This window comes from Bubalus kerabau, chromosome 17, assembly GCF_029407905.1.
Source record: "Bubalus kerabau isolate K-KA32 ecotype Philippines breed swamp buffalo chromosome 17, PCC_UOA_SB_1v2, whole genome shotgun sequence".
Classification (NCBI taxonomy): domain Eukaryota; kingdom Metazoa; phylum Chordata; class Mammalia; order Artiodactyla; family Bovidae; genus Bubalus; species Bubalus kerabau.
The window spans coordinates 22,687,558-22,704,771 of NC_073640.1; the positions used below are offsets into that span (position 1 = coordinate 22,687,558).

The following is a 17,214-nucleotide window of genomic DNA, read 5'->3' on the forward strand; positions in this document are numbered from 1 at the left end:
GAGAATATCTAGATCCTCCAAATTTAAAAAAAAAAAAAAAAAAAGGGAAGAGAAAAAGAAAACACATGCTCATGCAAACCTGTTTCTGTTATGCCTTTTACAATTCCTTATTTAGAGAGAGAGAGAGATACATACACAATTTACTGGTGCCTGGGGAAATGCTAAAATACATTTTGGGGCCTGGCTAAATAGAAATGCACTCTAAAAACACAGACACAGTATTTTGTTTTATCTGTTGCAAAAAAAAATGTATTTGATTACTTGAGTAAAATTACAGTATCTCTGTTGTTAGTAAGTATTAAATGTTAAAGAAATTGGACCCCCCCCTTCCTTTCAACTTTCCAAGAAAGTGCATGTAACAGTCCATTTTTTTTTCCTTCCATACCTAATACAAAATAAACAAACACTATACCTGCTCTCTTGATCAAGAAGAAGCATTTGCTCTTGTAAGGAACATATGTACATTTTAATGAAAGTGATATTTCTTTTTGTATATACAAGAGCATCTACATTTTCTCCACTGAAGGTTGTTCAAGATGCTATTCTTAGCAGCATTGTGAAATTCCAGCACACATTTTCTATTGTGAATATACCTACAAGGCAAAATGTTACGTCTTAGTTTCAACTACCAAAACAACACTTGTATATTTCTCTAAAGAATTCTGCGTGCTTATCACTGTACAGAAACTTATTAACATTGAGGACGACTCAAGTAAAAAGCACAATACAAATAGCAGTTCAAAACGGAAAGGGTTAAATCTACAAAAAAAAAAAAAAAAGGCAGGTTGAATTTTAGAATTAAAAAACAAAAAAAACAAAAAAACCAAACCTTTCAAAGAACCACACAGTTCAGTCTGTACTTTCAGTCCTTTCCTTAAATTTGTTTCAAAAGATTAGACAATGTGTTTGCTGATAAAATTTTCCAGCAGGATCAAAGTATACATTTATATACAGATTTTATTAGAGATCTAATGCATCACTGAGGCATTGCATCAACACCAGATTCATATTAAACTGGATATAGAAAATAAGTTAATGCCAGATTAGGACCGCCTAGCAGGGCAACTTGCAATTGCCATAAATGTTACAGCAAGTTTACAGGACTCTAGTCAATTAGTATTTAGTCCAAAAATACAGAAGACCAAAGTTAACGCTTGCATTCTGTTTGCAAAGCCAGGTTATATCACTAATAAATAAGCTTTCTTAGAACTCTAGAAGTTGAACAAGGTACAAAAGAATGTCTTCAGAACGTTGTAGTTCAGAGATCTGTGGTGGGGGGGTAGCTGTGGGGGAACCAGAAGGTTGTGGGGGGGGCAAGGCAAGGAGGAGGAGGCAACCGTGGGTCTCATTCTGAATGGGGGATGCTCTCTCTCCAGCCAGAGGGCCTTTAACTTGTGACAATCTCTTTGCTGTCTTCCACAAAGCGGGTGAAACGGAAGTTGGTTCCGTTCTCGCTGCTTGCCATCTTCTCCAGGCCAGCCAGGGGCGCGCTGGGCTCTGAGTTCTGGAGCTTCTCCAGGTTTCCTGTCAGCCCACTAATAGGTGAGCTGCTTCCACTGCCCAGGCTTCCAGGAATTGGAGGGATGCCCCCATTCTGAATGACGGAGATCTCATTGGCCTTCATCGCCAGCCCGTTGGAAAGCGCGGCTGCATATTGATTCCAGAAACTAGAAGGATCCCCGCTTCCTGACCTGGCCGCCAAATCCTTCTGGAACATTTCTGGGAACTTGACGGGATTGCCTCCTAGAAATGTCATAGGGCCATCCACAGAGAGCCGGCGACCCCGGCGGGCGGGGGTGCTATTCCACATGTGAGTGCCCATGTGTACCTGGGATGCGGGAGAGAAGGGAGGAGGGAGAAGGAAAAAAAGGGGAGAGAGAGGGAGAAGCTTAATAGTTGAATCTGTCTCAGCTCACATCCCAACACTCAACAGGGCCAGTGGCCGCAGTGTCTATTCTTATTACATGCCGGACAGTGGGAAGGGTAACAAGAACCGTCCACTCCAGTCTGCTAGTAATAAGGTGTCCATTCTCTGCAACCCTGGTCCGCCTCTCCTCTGCCCGGGCAAGGATGCCTTACTTACTCCTTTTTTATTACCTGTATTTAGCTTATAATGGCCTTGAGCAAGCCAGTCAGTTGCAGATAGCTCCTTCCAGGGTGAGAATTGTTATGTCCACTCTCATTGCCATGGCAAGTATTGTATCTGACACCCTTTACCCTATATATGTCCTTTTCAGATGGAAAGAGAGTGCCCCTCACTGATTGCCCAATGGAGGGCCTGTGCGTGGAGCGAAAAAGCCAGAAAGTAATTATTCATCTCGCATTACTGGCAGCAATCTCTAGAGAAATACTCTGTCAACAGAAAAATGTACACAGTAAGAGCGCTCAACTGTTGCTCTAGAACTTAAGCATATTTGCTTTCTTTCCAACACGTATCAGTAGGAAATGTTGTATGATCAATTATCATAATACCCATTAGCCGAGTGGTGACGTTACTGTTTTTAGAAAGACAAACCACGCTGGACTGCAGAGTTTGAAAAAAAATAGATGCCCACACAGAGGAGAACTGTAATTATTAAGTGGTATGGGCAGCACACAGGCCACATGGAGGCCTTTAATCAATACCCCATGGCAACGCAGGGCTGTCTGACCTGGTAGGTAGAGCAATTCATTAGGCGCACTTAGCGAGACAACAGGGCCAGGCCGCTGTTTCGCTTAGGTACCAAATTATTCAAGGCGCTCTGACGTTCAGCAGGCTGCAGCCTGCCCTGGTCCCTGCCGTGATCCTGACCTGCATAGGCACCCACACTTCTCCAGACAAGCCACGCAGCAGCAGGTTCTCTTGCGAGAACTCGCCCCCTGACTGTCTGGACCAAAGACTCTGGGAGCGTGCCTTACGAACCCTCAATGGCCTCAAAAGAAAGAAGGCTGCTGGGGTGGGTGTGGGTGAGGTGCGGATGGAGTGAAGTACCTTAAGATTGCCTTTTGTTGTGAAAGCTCTTCCACAAATAGTGCAAGCAAAGGGTTTCTCTCCAGTGTGAGTTCTCTCGTGAATCTGCAGGGCACTCGATGAGGAGAAGGTCTTACCACACGTGTTGCAGTAGTGCTGTTTGGGAGTTCTCCTGGGCAGAGCTGGGAGGAGAACTGGGGATGTGGCGGAGGATGACAGAGGCCCAGAGGGAACGTGACTGGTGGGGGTGTCCTTACTGTCCTGAGGAGTCACATGCATGAAGCCGTTGACCTCTGTCTTGATGAGAGATGCCAACGAGTTGGCGGGAATCACCGCCGAGTTCTGATTGGGGCCAAGGCTGGAACTGGGCTCAAAGAGCTGTGATGGTAGATCCCGCATCTGATGTGTCAACATGTGTTGCTTCAAATTACCCTTGGTGGAAAAGCCACGATTGCAGACTGTGCAAATAAATGGTCTCTCTTTGGTATGACTTCTGTAGTGAATGTCCAAGGCACTCTGACAAGCAAAGGTTTTGCCACAAATGTCGCAAGCAGTGTTTTTAAATTTACCCCGGTCTCTGAAAGGGAAGAGGATTCCCAAAGAATCTTCTTTGATGATTTTCTCTGTGTGACTAGATGTCAAATCCAGAGCCCCACCATTCACTGGGGCGGGAGACAAACCATTGGCAAACTCGCTTGCCCCTGCTCTCTGCAGCTTCTCCTCGGTGTTGGGTGACTTGTGGAATTCCTGGGTGCTGTTGGATGGGGACAGAGCCTGCATGGAGGAGGTAGACTCTGAGATGGCCGGGCTGCCTGCACTTTGGCTCTCCATGTCGCCACCCACCGAGGATGAATCGTTGGTCAGGACGTCCCCCTCGACTGACCCGTTTTCCACCGACTTCAGGCTGGCCTGCAGCTGCTCTGCCAGGCCGGCATTGATCATCTTCATCTGATTTTCCAAAGCGGCGATGCTCGACATCTCTAGAGGCAAAGGCGAGGAAGACAGGCTGTCTTGGGATGCGTCTGCGGACTTGGGCGTGTCTGGGATGCTGCCCTCAGGACAGTCTTCCATGTTTTCATCGGAGAAGGTGTCTAGGTCATCAAAATTTTTCTCATCAAAGGAGCCTGTGTCGGACTCCATGGACTCGGGGTAGCTGTCAGGGACCGGGGTGTTGGGGATCTGGCCCCCCATGTGCATTCGGATGTGCTGCTGTAGGACCACGGCATTGGTGAACTTCTTCTGGCAGATGGGGCAGGAATGCTGGACTCTGAGCGGCGGCATAGCTCGATGGACGCTGTAGTGGGTCTTCAGGTTCCCTTTCGTGGTGAAAGCCCGGCCGCAGATCTTACACTTGAAGGGCCTCTCCCCGGTGTGGGTGCGGTAGTGCATCTTCAGGGCGCTCTGACAGCTGAGGACCCGGTGGCAGATGATGCACTCATTGGGATCAGTGGCCTTCTTGTCAATGTTTTCGACCAGTTGCTGAAGCTTGGATGTCTCTGAGGCCTGGGCTGAGTCCAAGAGTCCCCCAAAGGGAAACTTCGCCTTGAACTGCTCGGACATGAGTGGCAACAGAGGGTTGGTGAAAGTCGAGGCACTGCCAGGACTGCCGTCAGATGCCAGGGAGCTCAGCACGCAGGCGTTCGGGGCTGAGGCCGAGCTGGGGACCACACCGCTCTCTTCGCTTTTGCCGCCGGGAGGGGGCGCAGTGGGGCCTTCCGCTTCCTCCGGGAGCCCACCCGGGTTTCTCGCGGCTGGCTCGGGGGCCCCAGAGTCGCTTGAGACGGAGCCCGGGGGGCTGGCGGCAGAATGGCTGATGGGGATGGGGGCTGGCTCTTCGGTCTTGATGAAGGGGGTGAGGTTCGGGAGGGTGGGGGGCAACGGCAGGCCGACAGAAGTGGTCAGGGTGGGCAGGACGGGTTTGGTGTCTAGCCAACTGGTGACCGGCTTTTCAGGAGGGATGGACATGCCGTAGGGGATGCCGGTACTGGTGGGTATGTTGTCCAAATGCTCAGGCACGGGGTAGGGGTTCATCTGGATATGAGGGTACTTCTCTTTGTGGCGCTGAAAGTGGACTTTGAGGTTCCCCTTGGTGGAGAACCTGTTGCCGCAGATGTTGCACTTGAATGGCCTCTCTCCAGTGTGGGAACGAAGGTGGATCTGCAAGGCACTGTCGCTTCCGAAGACTTTTGCACAGAACCTGCACTTGTGTTTGAAGAACGCCTCATCAGAAGCGCTCTTGGCTTCGAAGGCGGTGACATTTGGTGGCTTGCTTTTTCTTTGCTGGGCCAAGGTGGACAAGGGGTTTAAATCCTCTGCTGTCGTTCCAATGTTGGGCAAAGGGCTGGGGAAAACCGAGTTAGTGGGGGCCGGCTGAGGTAGAAGTGGATTAGATGCAGGACTCAACAGACTGCTTATTGCAAAAGCTGGTGAGGATGAGGCAGAGGCCGCGGGGTTGCTGGTGTGGGAGGTGCCCGCGCTCGAAGCCACTTTTTCCGAGGATGGGGTGGGAACTGGTGCCGCCAATATGTGAACGTTGGGGGAAGAGCCGCTGTGTGGGGGGGCGATGGTGTTGCCGGAACTGCTCTGAGGTAGCTGGATGGGGGGGAGCTGTTTCACACCGCTGATGCTGGCAGATTGGCTCGCGAGGCTCTGTGCTAACCCAGCTGCCGCCGCCAGCTGCTGAGATAAATGGGAGCTGAGGGTGGACAAGGGGTTGGCAGATGTTCGTAAAGTACCTGGAGAAGGACTGGAAGAGGTTGGCAGGTCTGTATTCTGAGAAGCCAACAGCAATATTTGGTGACGAATCTGTTCGATCAGTTGCAGCTGGTGGATCTGTTGCTGCTGCAGAGCTAAGAGCTGCTCCATCAGGGCCGGGACGGCCAGCTTGCCCCCAGAGGCCCCATTGCACCTCGCTTCCTGGGAGAACTGGGCCACTGCCACCTTGGTGCTCTGGAGGTTCTCGATGATGACGTTGCTGTTGATGACAGAGAAGTTGCCCAGTGTCGTCAGGTCCCCGAGTTGAGGTAGAGAGGTTGTGATCGCTGAGGTACCTGCGCCGGAGCTGCTGCTGCTGCAGCGAGGGGGGACGCCGCTGTCGCCGCCACTACTCGGAGGCCCACTGGCGCCTTCGGGAGCTGCCGGGGCCTCCACCTCCATGGACTCTTCCCTGTCCGGTGCCTGGGCTTCGGCCAGGTTGCTGCACTCTCCTTGCTCTGTTTTGTTAGCCGTGTCATTCATTTGTTCCTGGGGATGATCGGGAGGGGGGCTGGGGCTTGAAAAGGTTTCAGGTGGGGAGGCTGGACTTTCATTTACGATTAGAACTAATTGGTTTTTAGTACAATTCTTCTTGTGGAGCAGAAGATCTGACAATTCGAAGAACTCGGCGCAGCACCGGCCACAGACGTGGGCATCCTTGCTCTTAGTGGTGCGGTTGGGTTGACCCTTCTCTGTGTCTCCTGCAAACATGAAAAGGAGCAGGATTAGCAACGAAGCCAGGACACCCAGAGTCATCCAAGACTTCAAAAAAGGAGAGAATGGGGGTGGTCAACTCTTTTCTCCCTGCGAAACTCAAAAAACTATGGCCCCAGAAAACCAATCAATATTCCTTAAGAACGTTCTTGATTAAATGTTTAGGCTGTTGGAGGACTCCCTATCAATCTGGTATCTCCAAGAGCCGCGGCCTTCAGGTAATCCATCAAAATATAAAATACTATGAACTGCAGACATTGGTGCATAATGAAATTCCATAGCAAAATATTGATTTCCAATATTTTATACACCTTATTGTCTACTCATCCATCCAGAGAGGGTCCAGCCACCATCCTGAGGACTTATTAGGCTCTTGAGTTTCTGTCAACCTTATTCATTTTCAACTGATTCAAAGATATCTGTGACAGTTTGTTCTGTCACTAAACTAATTTGTAGTCATTCAGGTTCCAATCAGTGGTTGACAAGGGGAAAAAAAAATGCCTATCACCAAGGTGAAGACTGACAACTTGAAAATCACCTCCAGCCCCTACCTGGAACCTGAGCTACGTCTGATCCGTGACAAACACACTTTAGCCACATCAGTAACAAATCCTCTGGACACTCAAGATTCAGCTGAATACAAGAGAAAGCAATGAGACACACACACACACACACACACACACACACACACACACAAGAAACACAATGATCAAAATCCATTACAAGGTCTGCCTGGCACCTATATATCAGGCTGCGGCGTGTTTATTTTTAAAATTAAAGAATGCAACTGGCTACCATCCCACTAATCAAGGAATATATGCCACTATGCTCCAAATGGCAACATTATGCCTGTAAATAGTTCATCAAAAGTGCTCTTCCTATCTATAAAAACTGGCACAAGATTTACATTTCTGATTAAATATCAACTTAAAGAAAGATGTGCAGTTAAGGGGAAGTGAAGAAATAATTCTTGTTTTCTAGTTTGGAAATGCTTTGCAATTCTCCTTGTCTGAAATGCCTTTAAAAACAGTTTGCTCTTAACTGTTATCAATTGTTTAACAGATTGTCCCGAACCTTTCATTATAAAATCCCTTTATTTCATGTTTGTTTCCACTGGTTGCTCAGATTTCTTCTCACTAAGATCCATTTGTAAATTAAACATAAAAATCTCCAACTCCAAGCTAACATCCTATTCAAAGACAGGATGGCGTCCCATTGTTTGCCCAGCATGGGGAACACCAACTTCTGTTGTACAAATGGTGTGTGGTCATCTCCGTAGGCTGTGAAAAAAAAAAAAAACTGTTTAATTCAAGGATTACCTCCCTGCATGCTTTTCTGCAGAACTGAATCAGATAATAGTTAGTTTCCATGACTTCCAAATTGAATCTCCCAGAAAACTTGCAGGGAAAGGAAAAAAAAAAACTAATAGCAAATATGAATAAATGCAAAATCAAAATTCTTTTTTTCAGTAAACTTAGAGTTGAGTCAAAAGAGTCAGCCATTTGCCTCTTTGCAGTAAACATAAAAAACAAAAAACAAAAAAGCTTGAGTAGTTTTACATTCCAGAAAATATAATTAATACACAAATACTAACTTCTGAAAATTCCTTAACTCTGTTTGCCTTGAGTGATGCCACAGATGATTAGAAACCCTGTTAAAGTATGCCAAATGTATGCACACTTTATTCACTGGGAGGGTTATTTGAGTAGCTAAGTTATACTTAACAAGCTAGCTTCCTTAATACCCATCTTTTAATCTCTGTAAGGGTATAGTGCGAAATGCATTAACAATACCAAACAAATCTTGGTTGGAGCAGAAAATACCAATAATGATTCAGTTTTAATTTAATGTTTAATCATCCTAATTGGCACAGGATTCCTCTGCACATTCAAGGTGCTGTTTTAAGCTCTGTCTCTCGCCTTACTTAAAAATAATGTAAACAAAATATTAAACGAAATTCGCTAAAGTTATGTTGCTTAACTGGGGACGAAAATAATGTGACAAAAATTCTGTTTAAAGCTTCTTATTTTGACAACCAATTTTAAATGATGCATCCATTTCAGATGCTTATTTTAAACTAGGAAATGCAATTCCTAATATATTCAACCGAAATGTTATTTCTTTCTCTTTGCACATTTCCATATGTAATGGTTATGTTTCCATCTACTTTTACAGCCAATTATGAAGGAACAAAAGCTATTCTGTTTGTTCACACATTTTCAACAAAATGCATTAAAACTATTATGTCAGCATGTTCTATTAAGCTCTGCATTCAGTGGAAAATACTTTTCAACCAGCTCACATTTATCAAAACATAAAGCCACTTTAAAACACAGTTTTGCTTGGTCAGCTGGGCTTAGACAAATAATGACAGATTCAGAACTAAATAACTAGCAAGGGAAATCAGAAAACTGACTTCATCAATTGTACACATTACAATGTAGTTGCTTCAAATATTTAGCACATCTGTGCTCACGATTAAAGGGCATTTTTAATTCTTTATAACTTGCAAACATCTGATATTCTCATAATATAGAGAAAATTTAAAAAAGGTTACTTTACTGGATTTAGCTGATTATTACTTTCCTGTGCTCCAATTCTGCATTTGTGCTGCTTCAAGACTCACTTGAGAATTTTCAAGTTTTTTGACCTGAACATTTTTATATTTAGGGTTGTGCTAACTGGAAGGAAAATATAGACACTTAAAAATAAGTGCCTGCTTGCTTCTAAGAAAGAGATTGTGTTAAAAAAGCTGCCCATATTTTAGCTTAGATTTTCGCAACATTTTAATAAGCTGACATTTGATCTCACTGTAGAGTCAACTAATTTAATTTCCTGATGTTTATGAACACCAAAAAAAAAAAAATTCTGATACCTATTTTGATTATTTCAAAAGCAGGTGTTGCTACATTTTAATAGTTCTTAACTTTAAATCCATCTGCCTTCTGAACAGAATTCCAATGAAACAGCTTTATATGAAAAAAAAGAAAAGGACAAAACATGAGGTCTAGTTTGAATCTTTAACTACCAAAGGGAATATTTTAAGTTGTAATAAGATGCACACACACACACATCACAAACTAACATATTCCAATTCATTTTTTTGACCGTCTGGCTATCTTGTATCTCTCTCAATAATCTGTTACACAAGATTGCAACTGGTGACCCCATTATAGTAAATACAGTTGCCTTGTTCCCTGTACTATAGTGAAAACAATATTCTAGTTCCTCTTATGGATTATGCATACAAATTAATTTTGTCATCGTGGTCATACAGGAAAATTTAAGAAGAGGTGGTTTTCTAAGTATGTACACACAAAAAGATTTTTGGAATTTTCTGGGTTTCTTTTACCCCCTCTGGGCCAGAGGAAGAGGTGATCTTCTGGTTTTATCCAATTTATATGAAAATCCCAGATGTTTTAGTTCTCATTGTACTATTTAGGTTCTTGATGCCCAATTCAAATATGTCAGCTTTTCATCATCTGAACTAAACACTGCAGAATAGGAGGCAGAAAATTGAAGTGTTCCAGTATATCTGTCTGCTGAGAAAACAAAAATAAAACTATGCCCCATGCTGAAAGGTTTAGCCAGCCAGGAAAACAAAACAAAACAACAGCCCTACTGCACCACGTTGAGTTTTCTTTTTTTGGAGCTTCTCAGAAAGACCCTTCGCTTGACTTCCCAGTACCTTCAGATCACATTAATGTTTTTAAGAAAACCCTGCAAGATTATAATTTTGGAGCCTATAGTTTTAATTGGCTGTTCCTTTTGGTAGACCAGTTTCGAAAGGCTATCACAAACATTTCTGATTGATTGATTTTTCTCTTTTTCTTGCACAGACCTGGGAAAAACCTGCATCTGAATATTCAGCTTGAGATTCCACCGCAATTTAAACACCGCCACATATGCTCTGCATGTTTTCTGTAATGTCTTAAGTTTCTTCTGTGAGATCTGTAGCCAGATGACACATTTTACTGGCCCCCTTCAAGTCCCCTCAGTGTTCTGACTGGGATTAGCGTGTTCTCGAGTGGAAGAATACAAGGGGAAATCTCTGACAAAATAACAACACGGACAAGACAGTCCTTTGAAAATCGTGATACCAGCCCACCTAATGTACACAATAAAGGAAAGGGGGAAAATATCTTCCCCTTGGATGAATCAAACTGAACACTAGATGGGGTTCCAGTTGCAAGGGTTTGTTCAAAAACTTCTTTGTGGCTCTCCTCTTCCAGTGACGCGTAAAAGAGACTGCTTAAGGCGAGATCTAAACTTTGACTACATAAACATTGGCAAAGGCACAAGAAACCAAATCCCTGTTGTTTGAGGGTAAAACTGAGCTATGGGAACTACCTGTCAATCTTCCCCTTTGGGGGTCTGGCATCTCAGGGTGACAGGGGAATAAGGTTAGGAAAAGAAGCCAAGCTGATAAGGTGAAACTAAAATAAACTCCGAACTTCCTGCTAAGTGACTAGCAAGACTCAATTTGGGGGTCACTGGGAAGATACTGAAGGACATATTATGATCTGGACCTTGTCACCTCTGCATGGGAGGAGGCTAGCAAAGGTTAAAACAGCTCGACACATCTACGTTTTCCAAAGCCTGGCACAGCGACTTTTTTCTTTTGGAGGGGGAGGGGTGCTGGTTCTTGGGATAATTTACCACCTCCTCCCTTCAAATGCTCCATGACTGCCCTTTTGGTAATCTAAGAATATTTGGGAAGACTGGGTGAGCGGTATCAGGAGGTACCTTAGAAAAACCGAATTAAGTCTGCAGAAGGAATTAGTTCTGGCTACTCCACTGAGCTTGGCTTTCCTCAATTTCAAAAAACTGAACTGCTGGTCTACCTAATTCCCACCCCGCACTTTTCCATGAAAGCTCTACCTCAAAAATTCAGATTTTTGCTTTCTAAAGGACTGTGGGTCAAGACAACTTGCTACCTGCCAAAGCAGAAAGAAATGAAATAAAGGCCTCAAAGAATAACCTATAAATTGACACTTGTGCTTATAAACCATAGGTGAACCTGGATGTAAAATAAACCACAAAACATTCGGTATCACAAATTCACTTTCATGCACACTCTCTCAGGTCCTTCCACCTTCCGCTTGTTTGTGTGTGTTTGTAACATTTTAGGAAGTATGTAAGGCCTCCAGCAAATCCCCCAAAACAGCTTGCATTTTCTCATCCAAAATCTTCCATGATGCCACAAACTTAAAATAGGCCTGATTAAACAGGAGGTCTTTGCAACTGCCTTATCATGCAGGTGTCGGTTTTTCAAAAAAAAGCAATTAATTATAGTTCTCTCTAACCTTTTGGGCCCAGAAATCAATGTGTTGCCATTAAGCTGCTCACAATGAGTAAATTACTTTGGTAAATAATAGAATTTCATTATTAATATGAATAAGAGGAAATTTTTGTGATACTTTATATGAGAGGCAGTGTGCTTTATCTGCAGTTTTATCTGCAGTGTTTTTATCTTTCTTCCAATATGATCTTTTCCTTCAAAAAGCTGGCCACAGAAGTACTTTCTTAATAAATGAATGGAGTATGAGTGGGCCAAACATGTCGTTCCAGGAATCTTAAAAAACTCTACCCAAGGAAGAAAAAGCCAACACACACACATACACACACACCTGAAATCCAAATCGCTAGTAAAGAATCCACATACAAAATCATCCCATTCTAATGTTCTCTTTCCTCAAAATTATTTACCTTGCTAAATAATTTTCCCAATGGCAGTCATCTTTCTACAAGTAATTCGAGACTTGTTGAATATCATTTAAGAGACAAGTAATAAGTGCCATACTCTTGGTTTCATAAGAAACAGTAAAAATCTCCCAGTTTATTTTAGGAGAGTATATAGCAGCACCAAAAATAGAATTAAAATATGAACATCATAAGACTGACCAAATAATCTTGTTTTCTTGAACTTGTTCTGATGAAGTTATTCTGGAGATTGCTGAACCTACCTCGGATTTTCTTTGTACGCACGCACACGCTCAAACACACACAAGCGTGACAAGCTGCACAGTAAGCCTGACTGCTCCCAGCCTTGAGAGTTACTCCTTCAGGGCAACTGTAACGGGGGGCCTACAAACTTTTCTAGGTCTCACTCTGGACCGAAGTCATGAAATCGGAGGTGCCAGCATCTGCTGAGGGCACCACCAACTAGGTTTAATTTGATAGGTTCAACATTTCCTTTGCCATGTTTTAAGCCCATCTCAAGAAAGAAAAAAAAAAGTAACCACAGTGTTTAAGGAAGGTTAATCTTCTAAAAATTTAACAACTTTCATGTAGATTAAACAAACAAACAAACTCGCAAACTGAAAAACAGAGCTCCAATGACTCCTTGAAGTGTGTGTTCTGTGCGGACAGGAGAATGGGTGGCTGGATACAGTGCATGAAAAGTGGTGACTTTTTAAAAGTAACTTGGAGACATGATTGCTCGGTTCTCTATCTCACAACTACTCCCAAATAAAAGGAATTGGAGTGTGTAAGGCCCTCCTGTAAAATCAGACATGGAGGAGGATTAGTTGTGTACTAATATTATTACAACATACTAAATCCTGTAACCCTATTACAAAATCTACCCTCTAGGCAGTTTCTCCCAAACTTATTGTTCAACCATGTAAAAACAGTCATAACCTAAAACCATTACAACTGGAGAAATGGAGGGGGGTGGGGAGAGGTGAGAAAGGAGGCCGAGAGGGGAGTGTTTCCTATGGTGCCCCTAACTGTTTACTGCTTCTTAGGACAATGAACCAGCTTTTGGGGATAAAAAAGAAAGAAAAAGGAAAGGAAGGAAGGAATAAAGTAAAAGAAAGAGAAAAAATAAAGAAAGGAAACTTGATGCAACTTAACTAACTTACCTCAAAGCCCAAATAAACCAAAAAAACAGTCCTAATAAATAATAATGGTCAGAGGTAGTGAACTCCTTTTATGCTATCGCTTTATGAGAAGCCTTAACTATTAAAAATTCCGGATTCAGAAGGCAAAAGAAAATCCTGTCCAGATTCAGACAGGAAAAAGGTAAAGATCTAGCAAGCATCAATTCTCTGCGAATCCCGTCTTTATTTTTTCCCCCTTTTTTGAAAATATATAAAATCAGTACACATTAATTAAAAAAAAAAGACTTAAAAATAAATCTTTCCTCTCCTCCGGTTAGGTTTGGTCCTTTAAAAACTGTTGACTTTAACAGTATTACAGTGAGGAAGATCTCACCAGAAACTTTAGCAAAGATGGTGTGGGGGCCAGATGCAGAAGAAACCAGCTGGGAAAACCCGGAAAAATACTGTGGCAGCAGCCTTGGATAATTTCACCTCACTGTACCTTGAGTACCCAGTTTCGCCTGGGGTGGAAAGCGGGGATCACGGGTTCTCAGGGGACTGAAAAATCAGAGGCTCTGGATAAGGCTTTAAGCTTGAGAAAGTACTGGGGTGGAGGGGGCCAAATATTGTACACAAATATCTTTATCTGTTGTCTGTTCTCCCCCCTTTCTTACAGGGTTCACCCCCTTCAACAGGAGTCCTCTTTCCCGACAGCCGGGGTGAAGTGGGTGGGAGTCCCTCGGCTTCTCCGCCTGGGTTCTGCGTGGGTCCCTGCGCCCCAGCTCTGCAGAGAAGCAGGCCTCTAAGGAAGGACCCGAGGACCGTGAGGGCCGGGCGCCCGCAGAGTTTGGAGGACGGAGGTGCCGATCAAAGGGCAGGCTTCCGAGCCCTATCGGGGTCCAGCTCCCTCCTCTACACCCCAAAATGACGCCGGGGACTGGAGCACCCCGAGAGACATCCCGAGTCGCGGATACCGCTCGGGGGTTACCCCTCGAACCTCCGCAGCCGAGAGGCGAGCACTGTGCCTGGGAACCGAGCCCGGGCGCCGCTTCATCGCCTCCGGCCTTGGGCCTGGGAGTTCGGAGGCCCCTAAATTGTAATATTTTTTAGCGATAAAAAGGGACTCAAGGTGTCTGCCCTCCTTACCCCCAATTCCCTACCCGGATCTCTGCCACTCTCGGCCTTAGCTCCGTCACACAAACTTTGTTCTGGACTTGTTCGCTCCCTTTGGGACCCGGCAGCTGTCGCCTCCATCGGAGGAAGCGAGTGCCTCTGTTTTAGGGGGACTCCCTCGTGGCTAGATAGCCCACCCCACCTCCAGCTCTGGAGAACGACCCTTAGGACTCCTGGAAGTGCGAGGTACCACGATCCTTAGCGGGAGCCGACCGAGCCTAAAGATTTCTTGGGGGCGCCGAGTGTGCATGTGTTGGGAGAAGAGATGCGGGGATCAAGTGGGATAGCCGGACCCCGACACTTGCCCCCATCCGCCTGCACTCTGTCTGGGGAGCACCCGACAGCAAAGAGCACTCTCCAACACGGCCTCTACCCCCGCGTGTCAAGCACGGTCGCCCCAATACAGGTTCCCATCTTCTTGGAACTCCGAACTCCCAAAGGCACCCCATTCCGCGGCGCGGGCCCAGGAGGAGTGGGAGCGCTGGGGAAGAGGATAAGTGCGGCGCAGGGAGCTCCCCTCCACGTTCCAAGTTCAGCCCGGAGGACAAAGTAAACTTCCTTTCCGCAGGCAGCAGGACCAGGGCGGCAGAGGCCAGGCCGGGCCTCGGGCGCGGGCCGGGGAGCGCGTGGATCACCGCGCAGGCAGGCGCCGACGGCCTCTGTCCGCACCCGCGCCCCGCAGGGCACCCGGGCCCCGGCCGCAGTTCGGAGGGTCCCGGGATCCGCTCCCGGAGACAGCCGGGACGCAGGAGCAAGGCCGGCGAGCCCTCTCTCCTCCCCGCAGGAGGACCCAACAACTCCGGAAAGATCCTGCCTGGAGAAGTGTTTGCTTTCCTCGGGGCAGGGGGGTTGGGGGTGGGGAAGCCCAGCAAAGGCAAATTGAAATTAAAAAAAAAAAAAAAAAAAATCGCGGAGTCGCAATGGTGATTCGGGTCGCGGCGGCTGGGCGGTGGGCGCGGGGGCCAGCCGCGTGTGCGTGGGTGCGAGTGTGCGTGAGTGTGAGTGCCCGTACGTGTGTGCGCGTGTGTGTCCGCGGCGCGGGCCGAAGCACTCACCATCTCGCCGGGGGAGCGAGGCCACTTCGGGGTCGGATTGGAAATGTTGAGGCTTCGCTTGCTTCCTCCGCGACATGCTGGCTCAAACATCAGCTGGGGCAGAATAAAAAATTACTAAAAAAAAATCTTCTCAAAATTACGGAAATCGAGCGGCGGCGGCGGCGGCGGCTCCCCCCGCCCGCCGGCCCGCCCGCCCCCTCCCCGGCTCCCCGGCCCCGGGCGCAGCGCGCATGTGTCCTGCTATAATTATGATTATCAATAATGCATTGCGATTAATCATAGAGGGGCTCTTTGAAAGGCGATTGGCACCGGGCCAGCGCTATTCAAACCCGCTCGCCTTAATCAATTAGTTCGTGATTTGCTGCAGACCCCTGTCTCTCCGCGCGCTGGCCCAATAAGCCGGCCGCGGGGCTGGCTCTGCGAGCCGCGCCGCCCGACACTGGGTTAACCCTCTTCGCGACCGCCCGGGACTCCGCGGCCGGGCCGCCGGGGGCCTGCCTCCTCGCCTCTGAGCACCCGGCGCCCCGGCCTGCGCCCCCCTCCCTCCTCGGCCCCCCCCATCCCGGGCTGGGCCGACCCAAATTAGCATGCCCTCCCCGGAATTAAGCCTCCCCGGGTTGGGGGTGGGGCCGGGCGGCAGGGACTGGGGACCCGGGCTGCGGGCGCGCGGCGAACTTCCCAACTCCGGCGCTGGGCGCGCCGGCCCGCGGGGGGAGGGAGTCCCGTGGCGGGATATGGGGGGAGGAAGTCCCGTTTTCGTGAGTGTTTCTTCGTTTCTCTAAGAGCTACCAGAAAGCAGCCCACCCCCACCCCCATAAAAAAAAATAAGCGAGTAGGGAAGAGCCAGCCCCACGCCGGTCCGCCTCCCGCCCGCGGCCCGGCCTCCCTCCCGCTCGCCGCCTGGCTCGGCGCTCCTTCGCCCCGAGTTCTCCATCCCCTGGATCCCGGGCTCGCGGGGGCGCGGAGAAGAGGACCAAGGAAAGGTTTGGGAACGTGATGGGTTTGGGGCTTTGGGGGGGAGGGGCAGCTCTCCCGCCACCCCGTTCCTTCTCAGAGGGCCCCGATCCTCCAGCTTCTCGCTTGCTCCCCCGCTCCCTTTCTCTACCTCGGACATTCCCAGGACAATTAAGGCTGAAGTTTTCGGGAGAAGCGGCCCCGAGCCCGTGGGATAAGGGGGCGGCCCGGCTCCGCCCAGGACCCCTCCCGGACCTCCCCCTCGGCTGCCCCGGTTGGCTGCAGGGCGCGTCACTCCGCGGGGAGGCGGCGGCGGCGGTGGCGCCGCCGAGCCCAGGGCGGGCGGCGAGCGGGGACCGGCTTGGGATCCGAGTTCAGCTCCAGCCGGGGGGAGGGGAGGGGCCGCCGCTTACCCAGCACGCTGCAACCCTCCCCTGGCCTCGCTAGGCGCGGGCCTGCCCCGCCGGGCTCCGGGTACGGCCAGTCCCTGGGACCCCGCGGCTCTTCGTCCTGGGGGAGCGGGCCGTGCCCCAGGCTCTTGGCGAGGAGGTGGCCGCGCTGAGCCTGGAGAGAGGGGGCTCGTTGTCCGCAGCTGTCTGGCCCCGCAGAAGCTCGCCTCCACTTCTCAGGCACTTGCTGAGCGCGGCGCCCAAACTTTTCGCTGCATCTCCCCAGGCTTTGAGGCAGCCTTCCCACCCGCGCCCCTGAGCCCGGAGTGGGGATCCCGGAGCCCGCACTTTGTCCGCTGGGCTTGGGCCCCCGCGAACCTGAGGCTCAGTCCTCGGCTCAG

General features: G+C 48.0%; 1 protein-coding gene across 2 annotated transcripts; it reads right to left on the bottom strand.

Annotated features, from left to right (window-relative positions):
- Window positions 1–221: 221 nt before the first annotated feature.
- Window positions 222–16,653, bottom strand: SALL1 (spalt like transcription factor 1). 2 transcript variants are annotated; one of them, XM_055551608.1, is made up of 4 exons: window positions 16,576–16,653; window positions 15,471–15,563; window positions 2,972–6,405; window positions 222–1,828 (listed from the first exon to the last, which is right to left on the bottom strand). In XM_055551608.1, the coding sequence occupies exons 2-4, from the start codon at window positions 15,544–15,546 to the stop codon at window positions 1,388–1,390; spliced, it is 3,951 nt and encodes a 1,316-aa protein (XP_055407583.1). In that variant the 5' UTR covers window positions 15,547–15,563; window positions 16,576–16,653; the 3' UTR covers window positions 222–1,387. The 2 variants fall into 2 exon arrangements, 1 of the variants encoding a protein (XP_055407583.1); XR_008703835.1 differs by lacking the exons at window positions 222–1,828; window positions 2,972–6,405 and adding an exon at window positions 7,454–7,698 and having other exon boundaries at window positions 16,576–16,612.
- Between the last annotated feature and the right edge of the window lie 561 nt (window positions 16,654–17,214).